The sequence below is a fragment of the Musca domestica genome, unplaced genomic scaffold (genome assembly GCF_030504385.1).
Source record: "Musca domestica strain aabys unplaced genomic scaffold, Musca_domestica.polishedcontigs.V.1.1 37, whole genome shotgun sequence".
Taxonomy (NCBI): domain Eukaryota; kingdom Metazoa; phylum Arthropoda; class Insecta; order Diptera; family Muscidae; genus Musca; species Musca domestica.
Genome location: NW_026712321.1, coordinates 1289065 through 1309414, shown reverse-complemented (window position 1 = coordinate 1309414; position 20350 = coordinate 1289065). Strand labels below are relative to the sequence as shown.

Sequence of the window (20350 nt, the reverse complement as noted above, 5' to 3'; positions counted from 1 at the left end):
ATATATAACCTCAAAACACATAACATTTAACAAGACAGAAACATCATTCGATTTAAAATAAATACTTTATTTAAAATGTTTATAAAAAAAATATATAATCATTATTAAGTATTCTAATACATCTTGTATTCTAAATAATTAATTTTCTAATTTACATTAGAAAATATTAATATTTTGGAAAATATTAAAAAAGTTGTAAAAGATTTCCATTTTGTATATAATATTTAGAAATATATATATTTACATATATTTATATTTACAAAAATAAATAAATACAAACCACAATCTAACAAATAAACATCAATCCAGAAAATAATATTGTTTCTAATAATAAAAAAAAAGTAATTGCAACTAATTTTTGAAAATTTATTTAGCTTATATAAAAAAAATTGTTAAAAATACTTAAATTAAAATTACTCAAGTTATTAAAAAAAATAAATTTGTATAAAAATCTAATTTGTATAAAATATATAATTTAAAATATTAGATTAAAAAAATCATTGAAGATAACTAAAAATAAAAGTCTTAAAAAAATATATAAAACAAATTTAAAAATATAAATTTATATTCATATTTAAAAGATTATATAAAATCAAAAACAATACAAACAGAATTGTTAAAGATCTGAAAAGAGAAAAAAATAATTATATTAATTATTAAAAATTTGTACGAAATATAACAATAATTTACAACATTATAAAATAATTATTATTAAAGTTATTAATTAATTCATTAGCAAAATACCTATAATTTAATTTCCATTCCAAATAAGTAGAAATATTAATTAACAAAATTCAAAAATATTAAAAATTCATAAATTTTGTTAATATTATTCTACTTATAATTATTGCAAACCTTCATATATACCCTTAAACTTATCTTTACACAATAACAAATTCAAACTCATTCCACATATTGTTCATAACTGACTGTTTCAAAAATGGCAAATAGGAACCAAACTCAACAACCTAGTAGGTCATCAAGTAGAATAGCGAGTAGAAATAATCCTTCTGGATCTTCTCAAAATCAACATATTGCAAGTACTTCGGGACCAACACTATCACACAATAACCCGTTAGGTAACCAATCTTTGCCAAACAATAATACTTCAGATCAAAACATCTCAAACATGTCAACAAACTCTGCACCAGATGCTAATCAAACTGTTGTACAAAATGTTATTCCACCTTTAATGGCATGCAATATTCCACCACCAACAGGACTCCAAACGACATCTTCACCAGGAACTATTACCGCTATAGGTAGTCCAGAATTTAGTAGTGCAACTGCCCAAGAGGTAAGAAACCAATTTGAGAGGGATTCTAGACAACAACCCCTATTAGAAAATGTAAATTTAGAGGCCCCTATTAATAGTAATGATGGTCCAAGTTTAAGAGAGTACATAACTGCCTCTGTTAGAATAGCTCAAAACCAAGCTCTAAGAACAATGGAAGAGAGATTAGCAGTGATGATACCTCAAGTGGTCAGAAATTCAATTGATTCCTTGAGAAATTCGTCCTTCAATACTCAAGATCCGAATAGGTACGAACAAGAACCAACGTTAAATTCTCACTATATGCCAAATAACTTCGAACAGAGACAGCAACAAACCAACAATAATAATAGAGAACACTATTCCCAGAACTTTAGTCAAAACTTTGCAATTGGTTGTAAACCAAAGACACCACTACAATTGCAAAAATGGGGATTAAAATTTGATGGCTCGTCAAAAAATATTAGCATTGAGGAATTTGTATTCAGAGCTGAATCCTTAAGAGTGGATTACAGTTGTCCTTGGGACGTTTTCGTCAAAGGATTTCATCATTTGTTAGCAGGAAGAGCATATGATTGGATATGGCAATTCCGTCAGCAAAATCCTTTGTGCGAATGGCAATTTTTGAAGTACAATCTAATAAAAAAATTTAGAAATTTCGAATCTGATTTTGAAATTCAAAGAAAGATCATAGAGCGTCGACAACTTCCTAACGAAACTGCCGACATCTTTATTTCCGAAATTATTAAATTGAAAAATCAAATGAGAGTTCCCATCCCTGAATTAGAAATAGTCCGAATAATCAAAGATAATCTGAAGGAAGGACTAGTACAATTAATATATGCAAGGAATATAGAATCCATTGATGTCCTTATAGAAGAGTGTAGAAGGGCTGAGGCTAATATTTCGAAGCGTATGCATTATCGGCAACCACAACAACAATTTAGGAGAATCCATGAGATTGAATTTGACAATGACTCTTGTGACCCGACCTCTGATGTTGAAGCAATCCATGCAACAACAACAGCAAAGCAAATTACATGTTGGAATTGCAAGAAGGCAGGTCACACTTACATAGAATGTGAAGTCGAACAGCGAAATATTTTTTGCTACAAATGTGGGTTCGATGGAGTTACATCACCTAAATGTCCTAGATGTATGGGAAACCGCTTCAAGAGCATGGGGAACGCTGGGAATCCATGTTCGCAGAAGGACACATCCCAGTAAAACAATCGATCCCAGACATACCAACAACAACTACTACCCAGACATTCAACAATAAGCCAACATTAATACATGTTGCAAAATCAATTTGTCCAACAACAACAAAACTAATTTCTATTGTTCCGTATGAAGAAAGATTAAAAGAGTACAATAAGAAAAGGGCTGAAATATTCAAGGACTTTGTGCCTGAAGTCAGTAAAAGAGTTGCAAAAGCGAGAAAAGGATATAGTAAAAGAAAGACAGAAAGGAAAGTTATTGCATCAGCATACCTTGAAGTCGATAATGACATTAGGCCTTATTTGAAAGTGAAACTTAATGAAATAGAATTCACTGGTCTGATGGACAGTGGAGCTTCCATAAGTTGCCTAGGTAGCAATTGCATAGAAAATGCTGAGAAAATGAATGCCCAGATTTTTAATTTTAAATCCTGTCTAAGAACAGCAGACGGCAAGCAACAACAAATTGTAGGAAAAATTAAATGTGATGTAAAATGTGGAAATGAGGTTAGAAACTTGACATTTTACTTAGTTCCTAGCTTGAAACAAAGTCTCATTTTAGGGTACGATTTTTGGCAAACATTTAATATAAAAATATCGTTTGAACCAAATATAATCAATAAAGAAGTATTAGAGATTGACGAGGAAAGGAAAATGCATGATCTTACGTATGAACAAAATGTGAAATTAGAGAACGCCAAGCTCTCATTTCGGTGCTATACGAAGTACGGTCTAGGGAAAACTCATCTGGAACAGCATTCCATCGATATTGGAAATTCAGCTCCTAAGAAGATGAGATATTACCCAGTGAGTCCCGCAGTACAAAAACTCATGTACGACGAGTTAGACCGTATGCTGGAACTGGATGTAATCGAGATAGCACGAAATGCAGAATGGAACAACAGAGTTACCCTGGTCATAAAACCCAATAAAAACAGGTTATGTTTGGACGCAAGGGAACTCAATAAAGTGACGCGTAAAGATGCATATCCTTTGCCTAATATCGAAGGTTTGTTAGCTAGACTCGGAGATACGCATTTCATATCAGCAATAGATCTAAAGGACGCATTTTGGCAAATTCCTTTGGAGGAATTAAGCCGTCCTTTGACAGCATTCACGGTCCAAGGTAGGCCACATTACCAGTTTAAGGTCATGCCTTTCGGATTGTGCAATGCTGCGCAAAGGATGTGCCGCCTGATGGATAAAGTGATTCCTTCAGAGTTGAAAGACCGTGTATTTGTGTACCTCGACGATTTATTGGTGGTATCCCAAAACTTCGATGTACATATAGAAATGCTCAAGACTGTAGGAGATAGACTAACAAACGCTGGCTTAACAATAAATATGGACAAGTCTAAATTTTGTTATAAAGAACTTCGATATCTTGGTTATATTGTTGGAGCAGGCAAGTTAAAACCTGATCCAGGAAAAATTGAAGCCATAATGAATATCAAATCACCCAAAAACCAGAAAGATGTTAGGAAATTTTTAGGTACTGTAGGGTGGTATCGTAGATTTATTCACGATTTTTCCACTTTAACATCCCCTCTTACAGATACCTTAAAGAAATCTCCAAAATTTATAATGACTCCTGAAGCAACAGAATCTTTTGAAAAATTAAAAATATGTTTAGTGTCTAGTCCAGTATTATCCAGTCCCGACTTCTCAAAACCTTTCTTTGTGCAGTGTGACGCATCGAACGTCGGAGTTGGTGCTGTTCTTTTTCAAAAAGGTGATGACGATGGTGAACACCCTATCGAATACTTCTCCAAGAAATTGAACAGTGCCCAACGCAACTATTCCACTACAGAGAAAGAGTGTCTTGCAGTCATCTTGGCAATTGAGCGGTTCAGACAGTATATAGAATTGATGGACTTTACAGTCATAACTGACCACTCAAGTCTACAATGGCTGATGAGACAGAAAGATTTGAATGGACGTCTAGCGCGATGGAGTTTAAAACTACAAGGCTACAGGTTCACAATTGAACATAGAAAGGGAACCAAAAATGTAGTACCTGACATGCTCTCACGCTTAGACATGGAAGAAATTTCTGTTGACACAACATCCATAATAGACTTTGATTCAGAGGAATTCAAGAATCCAATCTACCTAAGTCTCATTGACACAATCGAGCAAAATAAAGATAGACTGCCTGACTTAAAGGTACAAGAAGGAGTTGTTTACAAAAGGGTCAAATTCAATACGATAGATATAGAAAGCGAGGACGCTTGTTGGAAGATTTGGCTACCAAGCAATTTGACCAACGAAATCGTAAAAAAGTCACATGAGATAAACACATGTCATGGTGGCATAGCTAAGACTATACATAACATACGACAGTACTTCTACTGGCCTTCAATGGTCACAGACATAAAGGATTTTATAAGAAATTGCGATACATGTAAAGAAATAAAGCATCCTAGACAAACACTTAGACCTCCAATGGGGAACGAAGTTGTCACATTACGACCATTTCAGAAGATCTACATTGATTTTTTAGGACCTTACCCCAGGTCAAAACAGGCAAGAGTTTTATATTTATAGTTTTAGATCATAAAACTAAATTCGTTTTGCTCAAAACAATGACTAAAGCAACAGTTTCTCAAGTAAATAAATTTCTTGTCGAAGAGGTATTTTATAAATTCGGAGTTCCCGAATGTATCCATTCAGATAATGGAAAACAATTTACCTCTGAAGCATTTAAAGAGCTAATGAAAATGTTTGGCATACAACACATTCGTACTGCAATACATGCACCACAATCTAATGCAAGCGAAAGGGTAAACCAAACAATCCTTAGTAGCATTCGTAGTTACCTACAGAAAGATCACGCAAAATGGGATGAAAAGTTGCCCAAAATTGAATGTGCACTACGCTCAACAATTCATGCTTCTACAGGTACAACTCCATACTTCGCTTTAACAGGCTATCAAATGATTACTCATGCAGATGCATACAAGATTCTAAAGAAACTAAACGCCTTAGAAGACGGTGAAATAGTTTTGTTACCTAAATCCGACCAAATGCAAATAATGCACAACAAGATCAACGAAAAGATACATGAAGCCTATGAAAGAAACACAAGATCATATAACAAGAGAAGTAGATTCATAACCTACAAACCTGGACAGGAAGTCTTCCGAAAGAATTTTGTGCAAAGCAATTTTGCAAAAGGTATAAATTCTAAACTCTGTAAACCGTGGATTAAGTGTAGGATACGAAAATCCTTAGGAAACTGCCTATACCAAATTGAAAATCTTAAAGGCGATCTAATAGGAACTATCCACGCACAACACCTCAAGCAATAGTATTAGTACCTACTCTTATAACTAATATTAATCTTAATAACCACTTTTCTCACCAAAACCTACGGCATATTTTGTTGTTATGTTGATTGCTCCCTTCAATTGATCCATTATGAATTAATTTCTGCAACTACCTGAAAAAGAAAGAAAACTATTAATAACCAGAAATAACTTCATATCAGAACCTGAAAATAGAAAGAAAATATTAGTAACAATAGCATAATCAATTTCAAAATATACTTATCTTCAAATTCGCCAATTTACTATAACGATATTCGCATGAAACCAACTGTCAATATTCTCATAGATTTTAGATTCCCGTCAATGCTTACCTAGAAAAAGAAACTTCATAAACATTTTGATGGCAACACAAATTCAATTGGAATAATACTTTCCTTTTTCCGTCAACATGTTCGTTTGTTATTATCTACAAGCACACAACACCACACATCTGAATATATAAGGCATTTAGTTTGTCATTTTCAATACGTCTACCTGGAAAATAAACAAAAATATTGAGTTTGTTAATAATCAAGTACACACATTATTCTTTGCCATTAACCCACATGATCATGAACATACCTTTTAATGCATTCAGGTAAAAATCTATCCATTTACTATGTAGGGTAAATATATGGCCGTAGAATCATTTGCTTTTTGTAAAACATATTGCATTTATTACAATCAGTATTCAATAACTTGAATATTTCATATATCTTCCATTAATGTTTCTGAAAATAAAAATAAAGACAGTAATTAGTACAATGAACAACAAACATTGTATCTCCAATAGACTTACCATATCTGCAATAAATTCCCAACTGGACCAATAGAGTAGACACACATGTAGGCCAATATACCTGCTCACATTCTACGTCATTCATAGCACACAAAAAAATGCATTCCATACGTTCATAAACGTGTACCTGGAAACAAAACAAACACTTGTTACAATCTTAATATAACAAATAAACTGATTGGAAAATACTTCTCCTTTTCCTAAAATCTCCATTATCCATTTTTCCTTTATGTTGTTGTATTTCTGGCCAAGACAAATGCCTGTTGCAAATATCCAACAAAACCTTTGACACCAAAACACACTAGTTTTCCGATTGCCTTTGACATTGGACAACAACAATGTAATACATTTTTATATCCTGGCTGATAAATTTTGCTGTTGTGTTTCTAATGTAAATATTTTCTTGCCAATCCAAAGATTCCAACATACATCCCTTAATACCTGCAAAGAAAAAAAAAACATTAACAACATGTTGTGAGTGGAATTGCTATATTTACCTTTTTATTGTTTTCCATATACATATTCCCAACTCTTTTACACTACACAGGTTGCGCGAAAAGAGTTGGCTTTGTGACAGCCACCCTTGGGCTGTGGAGATGAGCAACTCACTTAATATTTTTCAACATGACTTTTTATTTTACAATTTAGCGGCTTGATGTTTCAAATGTAAACATTATAGGGATGCCACAATCGTATCTTGACCAAGTTCATATTATCTAGTAGGGATTCTGCAATCGTATTTTTACCATCTGCATATTATCTGGTCGTAACTACACCGCAGTCGTACAACAGATTTATTTCCAATAAATCGTAGTAAATGTTGGACAACAATTGGAAAAAAGCTTTAACAATTGCTATAAAAAGCTTTTAATAAAATAATCCTTGACCTGCTTTAAATTATTTGAATTTTTAAAAATATGATAGCATTATTAATTCGTATTAATAAATCTTGAACACAAGAAAAATAAATGCTGCCATGATCATTACTAGAGAGCCATCTATATAGAATGCTTAACACTACAAATTGATACCACTAGAAAAAGGAACCAATTGTACCATCTCTAAAACTCCAGCATGTGAGTTCCAACCTTCACAAAGTCACCTTGAAATTGTTCTTTCATTTCAAACGTTGAAGGTTTACAATAAGGTTAACATTTAAGATATTTAGCAATTATTAAAATTAGAAGGTGAAATTTGAAACATTGAGTAATGGTGATAGTGGTTATAAAACGTTTTTTTTTTTTTTTTTCTTTTAGTTAAATTAATAAAAATTTAAAATATTAAAACTAAAGATTGGAGAATTTAATGCTGAAATATTAATAAAGAAATATTGAAAATTGCCCAGGTGAGAATAATAACATAAAACGAAAATAATTTGCTTTTGATTAGTGTCTAACGTCAAGGAATTTGTGCCATTTTTATAATATAGAATATCGTGTTGAAATACCTATTCTCCAAATAAGGCAGAAAGAAGTGAATTTCTGACGACTTCAACACCGCGGCAGTCGTCAAATTGTCACTTGTAAATGGAGACACATATTCTGGGCATTAATTTCGGACAATAAGATACCTATATATATGTATAACTCATCATAAGGAGATTATCATAAGTGAGTACAATCATCAAACATATATCAAAAAGTGCCATACAACACCATCTAGATCAATAAGTTGCCTTTATTAAAACTGGTATACTTAAATCAAGATATTGTTGTGAATTGGCAAAATAAAATATGATATAAGCTCCATCTCTACGCAACAATCACATATTTCACACGTGGTTATTTTGACACAAAATTAAAACATTCAAAATTTAGTTGAAACGTAAAGCATATGTTAAGGCGTTAAAAAATATGAATATTGCTATAAAAACATTAGGGTAGACCGAAGAAAAACCTGATAAATTTAATTTATTTTAAAAATCAACAAATAAATAAAAAAAACAGCAAATTGGAGATAAAATTATAGGTAAATGAAGTATTGCCTAAATATAACCTAAAAATATTATATAAGACCCACGTGGTTATGAAATGTAATCCTTCTTCAAATTCAATATAACTTATCTAGAGATACAACAAAAATATATATAACAATAATAAAAATAAGAATAATAAATAACATAAATATTGCAAACAAATAATATTATTTACACAAATCTATTACACCTAAAATATGTAAATATAACAAATTCTAAATTATATTTATACACAAAAAAATAAGAAATTATTAAAAATCTGAAATTATATATATATTTAGAAACCAAATAAGTAAAAATAAGAATTGTAATAAAAATAAATAATATAAATTCTGAACAAAATATCTATACTCAATTAGAAATTGTTATATCAAAGTAAATTTTCTATTATTATATAATACAAAAATTTATATGTTTAATTATTATTAAGGAAACCAAAAATTATTTTTGTTGAAACCAAAAAAAAAAACCTATAAATAGTAAAAAAAAAAAAATTTAATATATATATATATTAAATATTAAGAATAATAATAATAAAAATGCATTATAAATTTAATTTAAATATTGAAATATTTTGAGTAATAATTTTTTTTAACAAAATGTTTTGAACTTTAAAGTAATGGGTTGAATATTTGTTAGTGCGTGGTTAATTATATTTGGGGTATTTTCACTTAAGTCTGATGGCACAGAAAATACCAAGGATGACTGAAATAGTCATATGGGGAGGGAAAAGCCATCGAGGTTACCATCTAAACCTCACCTAATGGAAATCTCATTTGTATTTATTTTGAATTGAAATGCTAAATCTGGTTATAAATCGAACTACATCCGTTTCCTTTGTATTTATTTTATTTTTTAAATTAAATTTGAATTTCCGTTACAAAAAAAATAACACCAATGGTACACAAATTTATATGTTCAGTTGAAGCGGAAAGAACCTACCCATTCCGGCGAGCTAAGCCGCAGCCTAAGACCGCAGTACCATGTCCGCACAAAAATAACTGTTACAAGGACTTTTCAAATAAATAAAAAAAATAAAATTTTATTTTTTCTAATTACATAAAATGATACATTCAAATCAACCTAATTTGAAAAAAAAACATTCATGTCTGCTTTATTCCCCTTGTATCTTGTCAAATTTACCTTCACGGTTTCCCATCTCCGAAAAATGGGCTCATTCAACTTCCACGGATTGTTGATATAAAAAAATCAATTTCTCACAGGAATTTTCAAATAAAGGACATTTTCTATTTCACAAAAAATGTTTGATTTTTTCTAATTATATAAGATGGTAAAATCAATTCAAGGAAACCTAATTCCATTTCAGCCTTTTATTTATTTATTATTATTATTATTATTATTATTATTATTATTATGTTTTTTTTTTTTGCCTTGTCCCTTGTACTTTGACAAATTTAACGTCACAATAGGTGTGTCTGGTTACCCTAAAGTTTGTAACAATTGTTACAAATTGTTACTGGAAGTCGTCTGTTAACCCGAAAGTTCTGCAAAAGAGAGCGGTTGGAGAGAGAAATTTTGACAGTTCTTTCAGTGAGAGTTTGCAAATTCTTGCTGGAAAAATTTCTTCTTGCAATCTCTTGCAACTCTTCTTCTTCTCATTCATCGACATTCAATCAGATGTTTTCTATTGTTTATTTATTTCTTTTGGTAATTTTAATTTGAAAATATTGTTTTGGAATTAGCAAGACTAATTGTTTTTGGAGAACAACTTTACAAAATGTGAAAAACGTAAATGTTAATGTGTAATAAGAAAATAAAAGACTATTTCCAACATTTTTATTTAAAAAACTTTTAAAATTAGAATTGGTTCCTTTGTTTTAATTCTCCTTATGGGGGACAAATTGGTTTGTTTTGACAAATCAGCTGATTAGTTGCAAGCTTCTGCAGGAATAGCGTCTGTTTACTTTTCGCATTTTCCTTGCAAAAGAGAATAAAACTACCTTACTCTCTCAGAAAGAAGTTGCTGGACAATTCCTGCTGGAAAAGTAACCAGACACACCTAATTTCTCATCTCTGAAAAATCGCTCATTTCTGGAAAATAACACAATGTTGGTCATATTGTCTGCATTGCGATAATAGCTCAGTTCGTTTACTTTCCCAGTAAATGTAAATTCGAGTTTTCCTAATTCTCTCTAGGCAAAATAAAAATCAAAATGTAAATCTGGTACGTAATCAAAAAATAAAACCTGTAAAGAAAGTCTTAAAGTCGGGCGGAGCCGACTTTATGATACCCTACACCACTTTGCTAATTTAGTAGAGCTCCGCATAACAATTAAAAGTTTTTGTGGGAGAATTCAATCATACACGCTATGATTATAATTATAACTTAAAGTTCAAAGTACTAACTATGCCGAAGCATTTGTGTCTTTTAAATTCGTACTTGTGTTGCCCATTTGGTGCACAATTAATTTGAAATCGGATAAAGATATATATGGGAGCTATATCCAATTCGGAACCGATCTCGATAAAATTTGGCAAAGATATTTCAGAGCTGTATTTGATATATTTCCCTGAATATCGTTGTTACGGAGTGCATATTAGGGCTGTGGGTAACAAATATAACAAATCGGATGAACAGTATATATGGGAGCTGTAGCTTTATCTGAACCGATCTTCACCAAATTTTACATACTAGCTTCTAGACTCAATTCGGTCATAAGTGCCAAATTTCATCCCATTTGGGCAAATATTAGACGTTTGGTGCACAATAAAAGGAAAATCGGACGAAGTTATATATGGGAGCTATATCCAAATCTGAACCGATATCTATAAAATTTAGCAAATGTATTTCTAAGCTGTATTTGATATGTCTCCCTGAATATTGTTGATACATAGTGCATATTACGACTGTGGAGGACAAAAATAACAAATCGGATGAACAATATATATGGGAGCTATAGCTATATCTGAACCGATTTCGATCAAATTTGGCATACTTATTTTCAGGTCCAATCTAATCGTACGTGCAAAATTTCGTACTATTCGGACTGATATTACACGTTTGGTGCACAATAAAAGGTAAATCGGACGAAGACATATATGGGAGCTATATCTAAATTTTGACCGATTATGTCCAATTTCAATAGGGTTCATCCTTGGGCCAAACAAATGATTTGTGCAAAATTTTATCTGGAACTGTATTTTGTTTACAAAAATACATGGACAGACGGACGGACGGACATGCATAAATCGACTCAGAATGTGATTCTATGCAGATCATCAAAAGGAACTATGGGTTTATCTCGTTTCCTTTTGCCTGTTACAAACAAATGCACAAAGACATAATACCCTGACCACCTTGTGGTGTAGGGTATAATAATGAACGGTGATGTTAAGTCAGGCATAGGTTTTAGGTTGGATTTGACATATGGTTCACCAATTTCTATTGTTGTGGTTTCATATACTCAAATTTTGCTAATGAATATAACCTGGAACACAACTGTATTTTTATATCATATTTATTACATCGAGAATACAGGGTGAGATAATGTTTACTTTTTTTTTTTAAAAAAAATTATTGAATGAAAGCAAAAAATGTCGGAAATAGCATCAAATTTTTGAATACGGCCTTCAAACGACCAATGAAACTGTCACACGCTGCCCGAATGTTGCTCTGCGGTAGTTTGGTCCATTCTCGACGAAGAGCTTGCTTGAGGTTATCGACACTTTGGTATTTTTTAGTGCCAACCTTGCTTTCCAAAATACTCCTGACACAATAGTCCAACGGATTGGTATCCGGAGATTTTTATGGCCATTGTGCGCTGGAAATGAAACGAGGATCCTCATTTTGTAACCATTCTTGGGTGGAGCGTGCTGAGTCCTGTTGGAATATCCAAGATCTGCGGCCAAAATGTTTGCGTGCCCAAGACTTTAATACACCCTCCAGTATATTCTCGCGATAATATTCGGCATTTATTCTGATGTCACGGTCGATTAATACGAGCGGAGAGCGACCATCGGCTGTTATGGCGGCCCACACCATCACCATGGCGCTTGCGTTCTGGTAGCCAACCGAAAGTGCACATTTTCAGCTGACCTTTTTGGCAAGTAAACACGATAATTTTGTTTGTTTACAAACTGCTGGACAACGAATGTTTTCTCATCGGAGAAAACCCAATTCGGCCGTTCACCCCTTTCGGCAAAGCGAAGCAACTCTTTGGCTCTTTTGAGTCTATTTTCTTTCTGTTTCCGTTGCGGTGTAAGTTCTTTCACTTTTTGGAATTTCAATGGCTTTACCTTGAGCTCAGTTTTCTTTACTTTTCGAACCATTTCTGCTGATGTTGTTGTTTTCTTCCGTCCACATCCTTGACGTCGGGCTACGCAACCAGTATCGTGGTAACGAGCGATGGTGCGAGACACAAAGATTTTTTCAGACGTTACTCATATTTTGTTCTTTTAATTTCTATTTTTTAGAAATGATCTAGTAGTCTGTTACATTATTATCCAAGGGTTATTCGGCTCATACATCATCCAAGTTTTTGATGTGTTCCAATCATATTCACATGACAACGCATTAAAAACGTTTATTTATTTCCATTAACCAACTAAAGAGTATTGGCAACATTGCTTGTCCATCGATATATCGATGACATAGCGATAACATCGATTCAGGACAAGCCGAAATAAATGAAACTTATCATAATTTCCGAAACAATTTACGGATATATAAAGGCATAGAAAAATATAAGAAGAAAGAACACCGAAAATCTAAAGTATTATTTAAAATTGTTGTCAATATTTCATCAGTTAAAATCTGAATTGAAGAAATATAGATTATTAGTCATTTATGTTCGATAGTGTGTACCACACCTAATGACATTCCACAAAGAATAAGGAGGAACCAGCTAAGAAAGAGCGAAAACTCCAATAAACCAAGAACAGAAAGAGAATAATGTGACCCCCCACACCCCCACTAATGATAACAACACAAAGACAATAAATCGAAATACTCAAGTGTGGAAGGTGGTATTGGTTGCAGTATTTTATTATCATGTGTTAAAATAAAGTGTTTTTGTAAACCTTTCAGTTACTTTCGGACATTTGGTTGGATAGCAAGCAAACAGCGGCAGCAGTTTCTAATTGGAACCCCAACAAGCCATAGCAGCAGGCAAACTATCTGAAAGCGAAAAACTTTTTACAAAACATCGACAGAGCTGTGTGCCCCCCCTTTTTGATTGGTGGTCGTCGTCGTCGGTCTGTCATTACGCAATTTCACGTATCATTTGTGGCATTCAAATTGGAAAGTTGTTTTGATTGTGATATCGCAGAGGATTAATTGAGAGGAAAAAATTGTGGAAACATGCCTTGCCCTTTTCTAACTCGGCTTAGTACAAATTTTGTACGAAGTTATTCGGAAAATTTGATGCAAGCCTATAGCCGTTATTGTCCTGTATTGCTCAATAATGGACAGGCGATTTTGCCAGCATCGAATGAGGATACCACTGCTCCGATTGGTGGAGTGGCCAATGTGAAGGTCAATGCTGTTAGGAGTTATGTGACTTCCAGTGCTAATCCCAAGAAGGAGGAGGAATTGAAGAAGGAACCTTTGTATGAGACAACCAATGTTGCACCCAAAGAGGAGAATAAGATGTTGAATCGCAAACCAGCTACGAGCGCTGCTGCTGCTCAAACGAAACCAGATCAATTTGCCTATGAGAACTTTTTCCAAGAGCAAATTATGAAAAAGAAGCAGGACCATTCGTATCGTGTTTTCAAAAAAGTTAATCGCTTGGCTGGTTCAGGCCTATTTCCCCATGCCTTGGAGTATTCTACGCGCGAAGAACGTCCCATAACTGTGTGGTGTTCCAATGACTATTTGGGTATGTCAGCCCATGCTAAAGTTAAAAAGGCCGTGGCCGATGCCCTGGAGTGTCATGGCTCGGGAGCAGGTGGTACCCGTAATATATCGGGTAATTCCATGTACCATGAAATGTTGGAAGCCCGCTTGGCAAAATTACATGACAAAGAGGCGGCCTTGCTGTTCACCTCCTGTTACGTGGCAAATGATTCGACGTTGTTTACTCTGGCCAAACTCTTACCCGGATGTCACATATTCTCCGATGCTGGTAACCATGCCTCTATGATACAGGGTATACGAAATAGTGGCGTACCCAAGCATATCTTTAGACACAACGATGTGGACCACTTGGAGAGTATGCTGTGTAAATTTGATAAGAAAATGCCGAAAATTGTGGCGTTTGAGACGGTACATTCTATGACTGGTGATATCTGCCCCCTGGAGGAATTGTGTGATGTGGCCCATGAATATGGTGCCATTACCTTTGTGGATGAAGTGCATGCCGTGGGCCTATATGGTGAACATGGTGCGGGCATTGGGGAACGAGACGGTGTTATGGATAAAATGGATATCATTTCTGGTACATTGGGCAAGGCATTTGGCAATATTGGAGGTTATATTGCAAGTACCCATAATTTGGTGGACATGATACGTTCCTATGCGGCCGGGTTCATCTTTACCACCTCGTTGCCGCCCACCGTCTGCAGTGGTGCCCTTCAATCGGTTGACATTTTGGCATCCGAAGAAGGTCAACAATTGAGAGCTTTGCATCGCAGCAACGTCAACTATTTACGTAACTTATTACGGTCCGAAGGTAATTAAAAAGAATAAGTTTGCATGTTACAAACGAACGAATGACCGCCATCAATCAATCATGCAATATTTCGTTTGGTTTTTATGTACATAACTATTTTTGCTAAACATATTTTCCTTTTTTGTTCGTCCTTTTTGTTCAAGGTTTTCCCGTTGAGCCAACGCCCAGCCACATTATACCCATACGCATTGGTGATCCCTTGAAGAGTTCAAAGATATCCGACCTGCTCATGTTCGAATTTGGCCATTACATACAAGCCATCAATTATCCAACTGTGGCTCGTGGCGAGGAAAAGTTGCGTTTGGCCCCCACACCATTCCACAATGTCGACATGATGAATCAACTGGTGAATGATATGAAAAAAGTATGGAAAATGTTAGACATGCCATTGAAACCTGCTGCCCGTGATACTGCTACTGCTACCAACAACCCGCCACATGCCAACTTTATGAATGCCAAGAACAATATTAACGTTCTTAATTAGAAAAAATAAAATGCAAAAACAATAAAAAAACCTTACAAAATATATACACTTATTCAATACGTGTGCATGTTAAATGTATGTGCATATATATCAAAATCCACAAAACAATTCATGGATGAGGTTAATCAAAAAAGGGAAACACTAATACATTCAGACTAATAAAATATACAAAATAAATGGAATAAAGTTCATTCATATGCATGAAATGTTTTATTTATTATTTCGATTTTTTTCGACTTCAGAATTTGGTCAGTCATCCCCACAAGCCAGTTTTTTCCTCGTCAAGTGGTGGTCGTAAAAAAAAACGATTGAAAATTTTAAATGCCAATTGTATAAAGTATAAAAAACACAAAGCAAAATGACGAAAACTGATAATGACTTGGCATCAGAGAGCACACTTGAAGAGGTTTATCTTGGGGTCTCAAATTCAATCTCAGGTAATAACAACAGACGTTGCTTGTTGTTTGAAGCGCCAATGACTTAGATTGAACTGTAATTGTAGATACACATACGAGGAAAAAATGTAAACATGTATTGGTCGTCGTTGTCGATTAACTTTCAAAAATGAATTGCAAACGTTTGTTTAGATACATGCTAGCTGCTGCTCGTGGAGTGGGTCATACGAACACGTTAGCATTGTTTTTGTTTCGTGTGATTTCTCAGTTCAGTTGTTTTCCTATAGCTTTTACTTTTCGCACAGAGACCTTGGTTTCATTTGGCAAAGCTATATTTTCTGATAAATTACAAGAACAATACAATGCGGCTAGAGCGAGCACGTGCCCTAAGGCAACTTATTCGCCAGTCTCGCCAGAAAGCACTATGCCATATCTGAACTATTCATATTTTTTGAATATGGTGATGTTGTGTTCCATTATTATTGCATCAATATCTTTTTTAGTTTTCGATTTCAAGGGGAAGCAAAAACAAAATTATCGCAAAATATTTAATTCCGTTTTAGCGATTATTTGATTGAGCACAGTGGGGGAAATTGAAACAATTATTTAAGTGGCAAAATCGGAAACGAAATTCCAATTTACAGGAAGTCGCTTTGCAAAAAAAAAACTTAAATCGTTGTCGGAGTTTGGATTTCGTTTAAATAATTAAGTATTTACTTCTTGAGAAGAATGTTGCCATGTAAATTGTAATAAGAAAAAAGAGGTTAAGGTCGACTGGGTTGAACCTTTCAACATGTGCAAGCTTTGCATGTGGCCAAAACGTCTATTTTCAAAATCAAAAAAATTTGAAAAATCCTGTCTCTATCTATTTTGGAAACTTTTTGAAAGGATTCAATCTATACACAAAGAACTCCAAGTATCGAATTCATTGTGGTTGGAATTTGGCACCGAAAACTAACATTAGAGGTTCAAGTTGTAATGGAGGCCATGACTTAGTTTTCAATACTAAAACTTCTAGGTATATCAATGATTTTGCAAATGCTGTATCATGAAAATTCCGTCATATCGGGGCTATATCTATTTTGGAAACTTTTCCATAGGAGTTTATCCATCCACAAAGAACCGGAAATAACAATTTCCAGGTGTTTTTTAGATACTGGGACCGACACCTATAAAACGACGAACATCAGGGGATAAAGTTGAAATGGGTGATAAGATTCTGAAACTTTTCATTTTTGTCATAGGATTTTACGCAGGTCTTGAATATATGTACTTTATAAACATAAAAATTTGCACCTTGATTTTAGAGGATTTGATGGCTATTTCAACTGCTTGAATGTCTACAAAGATTGTGTCGATGCATCACCGATTTAAGTGATACGGACTAGCCATTCAAATTTCCACCCTATGGACAGGCAAAGGCCGCTTGTGCTGGTTAGAAAACACCTTCATGGTCAGGAGAAATAGAGAGAGAGAGAGTGAGAGGAATAGCAATACAAAATAGGACATCTAGATCAGCAGGCATCCCACTCCACAAAGCTTGACCTCTTTATGGATTTATCCATTCTTTCAATGTGGCTGGAAGCAGAATCCAAATAATTATTCTTTATCCTAGAACGGATGCAAATTTGTCTTCCCATTAAGTATCTACAATAAGAAATTGATTATTTATGATTTCGATACTACTATACCTCCTTTGTAGCCCAGTGTAACATGTTGCCATAGTAACACTCCTTGCACAGTATAAGGATCTTATAAGGCAAACAAATGAAAAAAAACGCATATAAATATTGCAGTCTAGACACACAAGTTCAATAGCTAAGGACATAAAATAAAAAAAAAACGAAACACATTTCAATACAAACAATGGGAATGTTTAATAATTTTTTAAGTCTCATTAAAATTAACAAAGAAAAAATGACTGTTTTGGTTGTGGGTCTCAACAACAGTGGAAAATCCAGTATAATACAGCAATTTAAACGGAAAAACGATACCAATTCATATATTTCCATACCAACTGTGGGATTTACACATGAAGAATTTTACAGTAAGCATAAAAATCCAAATAAAAATCACACTAAAGTGAATATTAAAAAAATTACTTTTTTCTACTCAGGTCAAGGGGTGCAGTTTTCGGTGATTGATATGTCTGGAGCATGGAAATATCGAAATTTGTGGCAGCATCAGTTTAAAAATTGTCAAGGTTTGATTTATGTCATTGACGCCAGCGATAAAATGCGTATGGGTGAGTGTGCTTTGCTTAAATTTTTCACAAAATTTTGTAAAGTTCCTTTGACCTTAGAGTTAAGTTAAAAAAAACAGAAATTATATTGAATTTCAACCCAAACTTTGTGACGTCTATTTGTATTTACGTCATTCAATTCGAGGCATAAAATATTTAGCGCAAATTTGCATTTTGGACAGGAGGAAAGTAACAAAACAAAAAACATGTCTTGCTTACCAAGTGGATTTTCCATGTCTGTAGGTAACTCGTACTCGTATTGCTTTTAGAAAAAAACAACAACACCCCACTTGCCACGTGAATAGCAATTGTGAGACAGCTTTAAAAGAGCACACACCGAATGCCATGCGACACGTACGAAGAAGTACAAAGAACATGTATATCCTCTTACAAACTATACTAAGAAATGCCATAGAATTAATGGCATTGGACGGATTGCTATTCACATTTCCAATCCAAGCAGAGGAGAAACCAAAGTCAGTCTTTACAGACTGTTTGATAATCTATACAAATATTTGGCTCCAACAATAACAAATACATATAAATATGAATTTTAATAAGAGTGAACAGATGATTGCGAAAGATTTAACAAAATCTAAAATGATTTTTAGTAAATGTGGAAGACTTAATTTTCAGCAGTTCGTGATTGTTTCGCGGTAAAAGAGTAAATCAATTGACCAAGGGGGTTTAATTTAAGTCCGACTTGATATGAATGAAAATGAATTAGAATTATTTTTTAATACGTATTGAATGACAAATCCGGAGGCAAAAACTTCTGGAGGGATTTGAAATAATTATGGTATTTAGTTCTAGGTAAAGCCCCAGTCAAAATGACTTAATTTTTGTAATAGAGTTTAATAAGCTACACATAGGTATGTGTATGGGGCTACATCGTATCTGAAAGCTTTTAAAGTAAATCTATTAGCAATATTTCAATGTACTATAAAAAGCTCATACCTAAAATTACAGCATGAGATAAATGTTCTTCTCAAATTTTAATAATCCTGTCCTGAATGTTCGAAAATTGTATGTGGGCAGCTTTCTCTAACACCTTAAAAAAATCATTGTCCTAGAAATACTGCTCACACCTGATTGCAATTATTCCTTAATGTAAAATTCAAACAAAAATTGCATATTTGAGTTTTTCTCTAATAATTCCCCAAGAGGTTCTACTTACCTACTTTCTATTTAAATTTTTCTGTCTTTCACCCTTTCCCTTATTTGCTTACATTAAAAATTATGATCATTATCTACTTTATCTTTCAAGTTGTGGTCAAAGAAGAGCTGGATATTCTGTTGCAACATCCAGATCTAGTGAATCGGTCCATTCCAATACTGTTCTATGGCAACAAAAGTGATTGTGACAATTCCCTATCAAGTGTCAACATAGCCTCAGGTTGGTCTCAATTTTCTTTGTCTTCCAAAAATAACAAAATAAATGCTCAGTAATTGTTTTCTTCAGCTCTAGAACTTACTTCAATTTGTGACAAACCGTGGCATATTTGCTGTTGTAGTGCCAAAACTGGTGATGGTCTGGAAGAGGGCGTGCAATGGCTAATACAACAGATCAGAAATCTAACACACAAAAAGGACAAACACAAGAAAAAATAAATTGATTGTTGCTTATAAGAAATTAAGATAGTCAAATTAATGTATTTCACAAAATAACTGTTAATAGAAATTCACGCATGAACAAAACCAATCAAATGTTAACGTATAACTATTTTTTCGACAGTTACTTTACGTTGTATAGGTTACGCGTTACATCGTTGATTAATTGCGCTAAGGCAGGCTATGCAACGTGAGATGATACCTGCTGCACAAAGCTGAGTACACACTATGATTTTTGAATAGTAGTTGTGTGAATATATATCAATCGCTATAATTTTGTTAACCTGTAGGAAAGCTAGAGTTATGTATCTCTATGTCACTACTACATAAATGGTAGACAAATTATGAAGATTTTTTAATTTTAAATATATATTCTTTTTACATCCAAATGTTACTTCAAATTTCAACGAA

At 33.6% G+C, this 20350-nt stretch overlaps 3 protein-coding genes across 5 annotated transcripts; all 3 read left to right on the top strand.

Annotated features, from left to right (window-relative positions):
• Positions 1–1129: 1129 nt before the first annotated feature.
• On the top strand, positions 1130–6966 carry LOC131803998 (uncharacterized). The gene is made up of 4 exons (XM_059126105.1): positions 1130–1721; positions 2630–3985; positions 4049–4659; positions 6853–6966. Exons 1-4 carry the CDS (start codon positions 1130–1132, stop codon positions 6964–6966), a joined length of 2673 nt encoding a protein of 890 aa, XP_058982088.1.
• A 6656-nt stretch (positions 6967–13622) lies between these two features.
• On the top strand, positions 13623–15897 carry LOC101887683 (5-aminolevulinate synthase, erythroid-specific, mitochondrial). The gene is made up of 2 exons (XM_005185063.4): positions 13623–15207; positions 15351–15897. The coding sequence occupies exons 1-2, from the start codon at positions 13896–13898 to the stop codon at positions 15689–15691; spliced, it is 1653 nt and encodes a 550-aa protein (XP_005185120.1). The 5' UTR covers positions 13623–13895; the 3' UTR covers positions 15692–15897.
• A 53-nt stretch (positions 15898–15950) lies between these two features.
• LOC101889308 (ADP-ribosylation factor-like protein 6) lies at positions 15951–20120 on the top strand. 3 transcript variants are annotated; one of them, XM_020037304.2, is made up of 5 exons: positions 15957–16128; positions 17789–18133; positions 18203–18331; positions 19596–19724; positions 19775–19908. In XM_020037304.2, exons 2-5 carry the CDS (start codon positions 17953–17955, stop codon positions 19813–19815), a joined length of 480 nt encoding a protein of 159 aa, XP_019892863.2. In that variant the 5' UTR covers positions 15957–16128; positions 17789–17952; the 3' UTR covers positions 19816–19908. The 3 variants fall into 3 exon arrangements, with proteins under 3 accessions (XP_019892862.1, XP_019892863.2, XP_005185130.1); XM_005185073.3 differs by having other exon boundaries at positions 15967–16128; positions 19791–20110; XM_020037303.2 differs by having other exon boundaries at positions 15951–16128; positions 17789–18331; positions 19791–20120.
• The last annotated feature ends 230 nt before the right edge of the window (positions 20121–20350 follow it).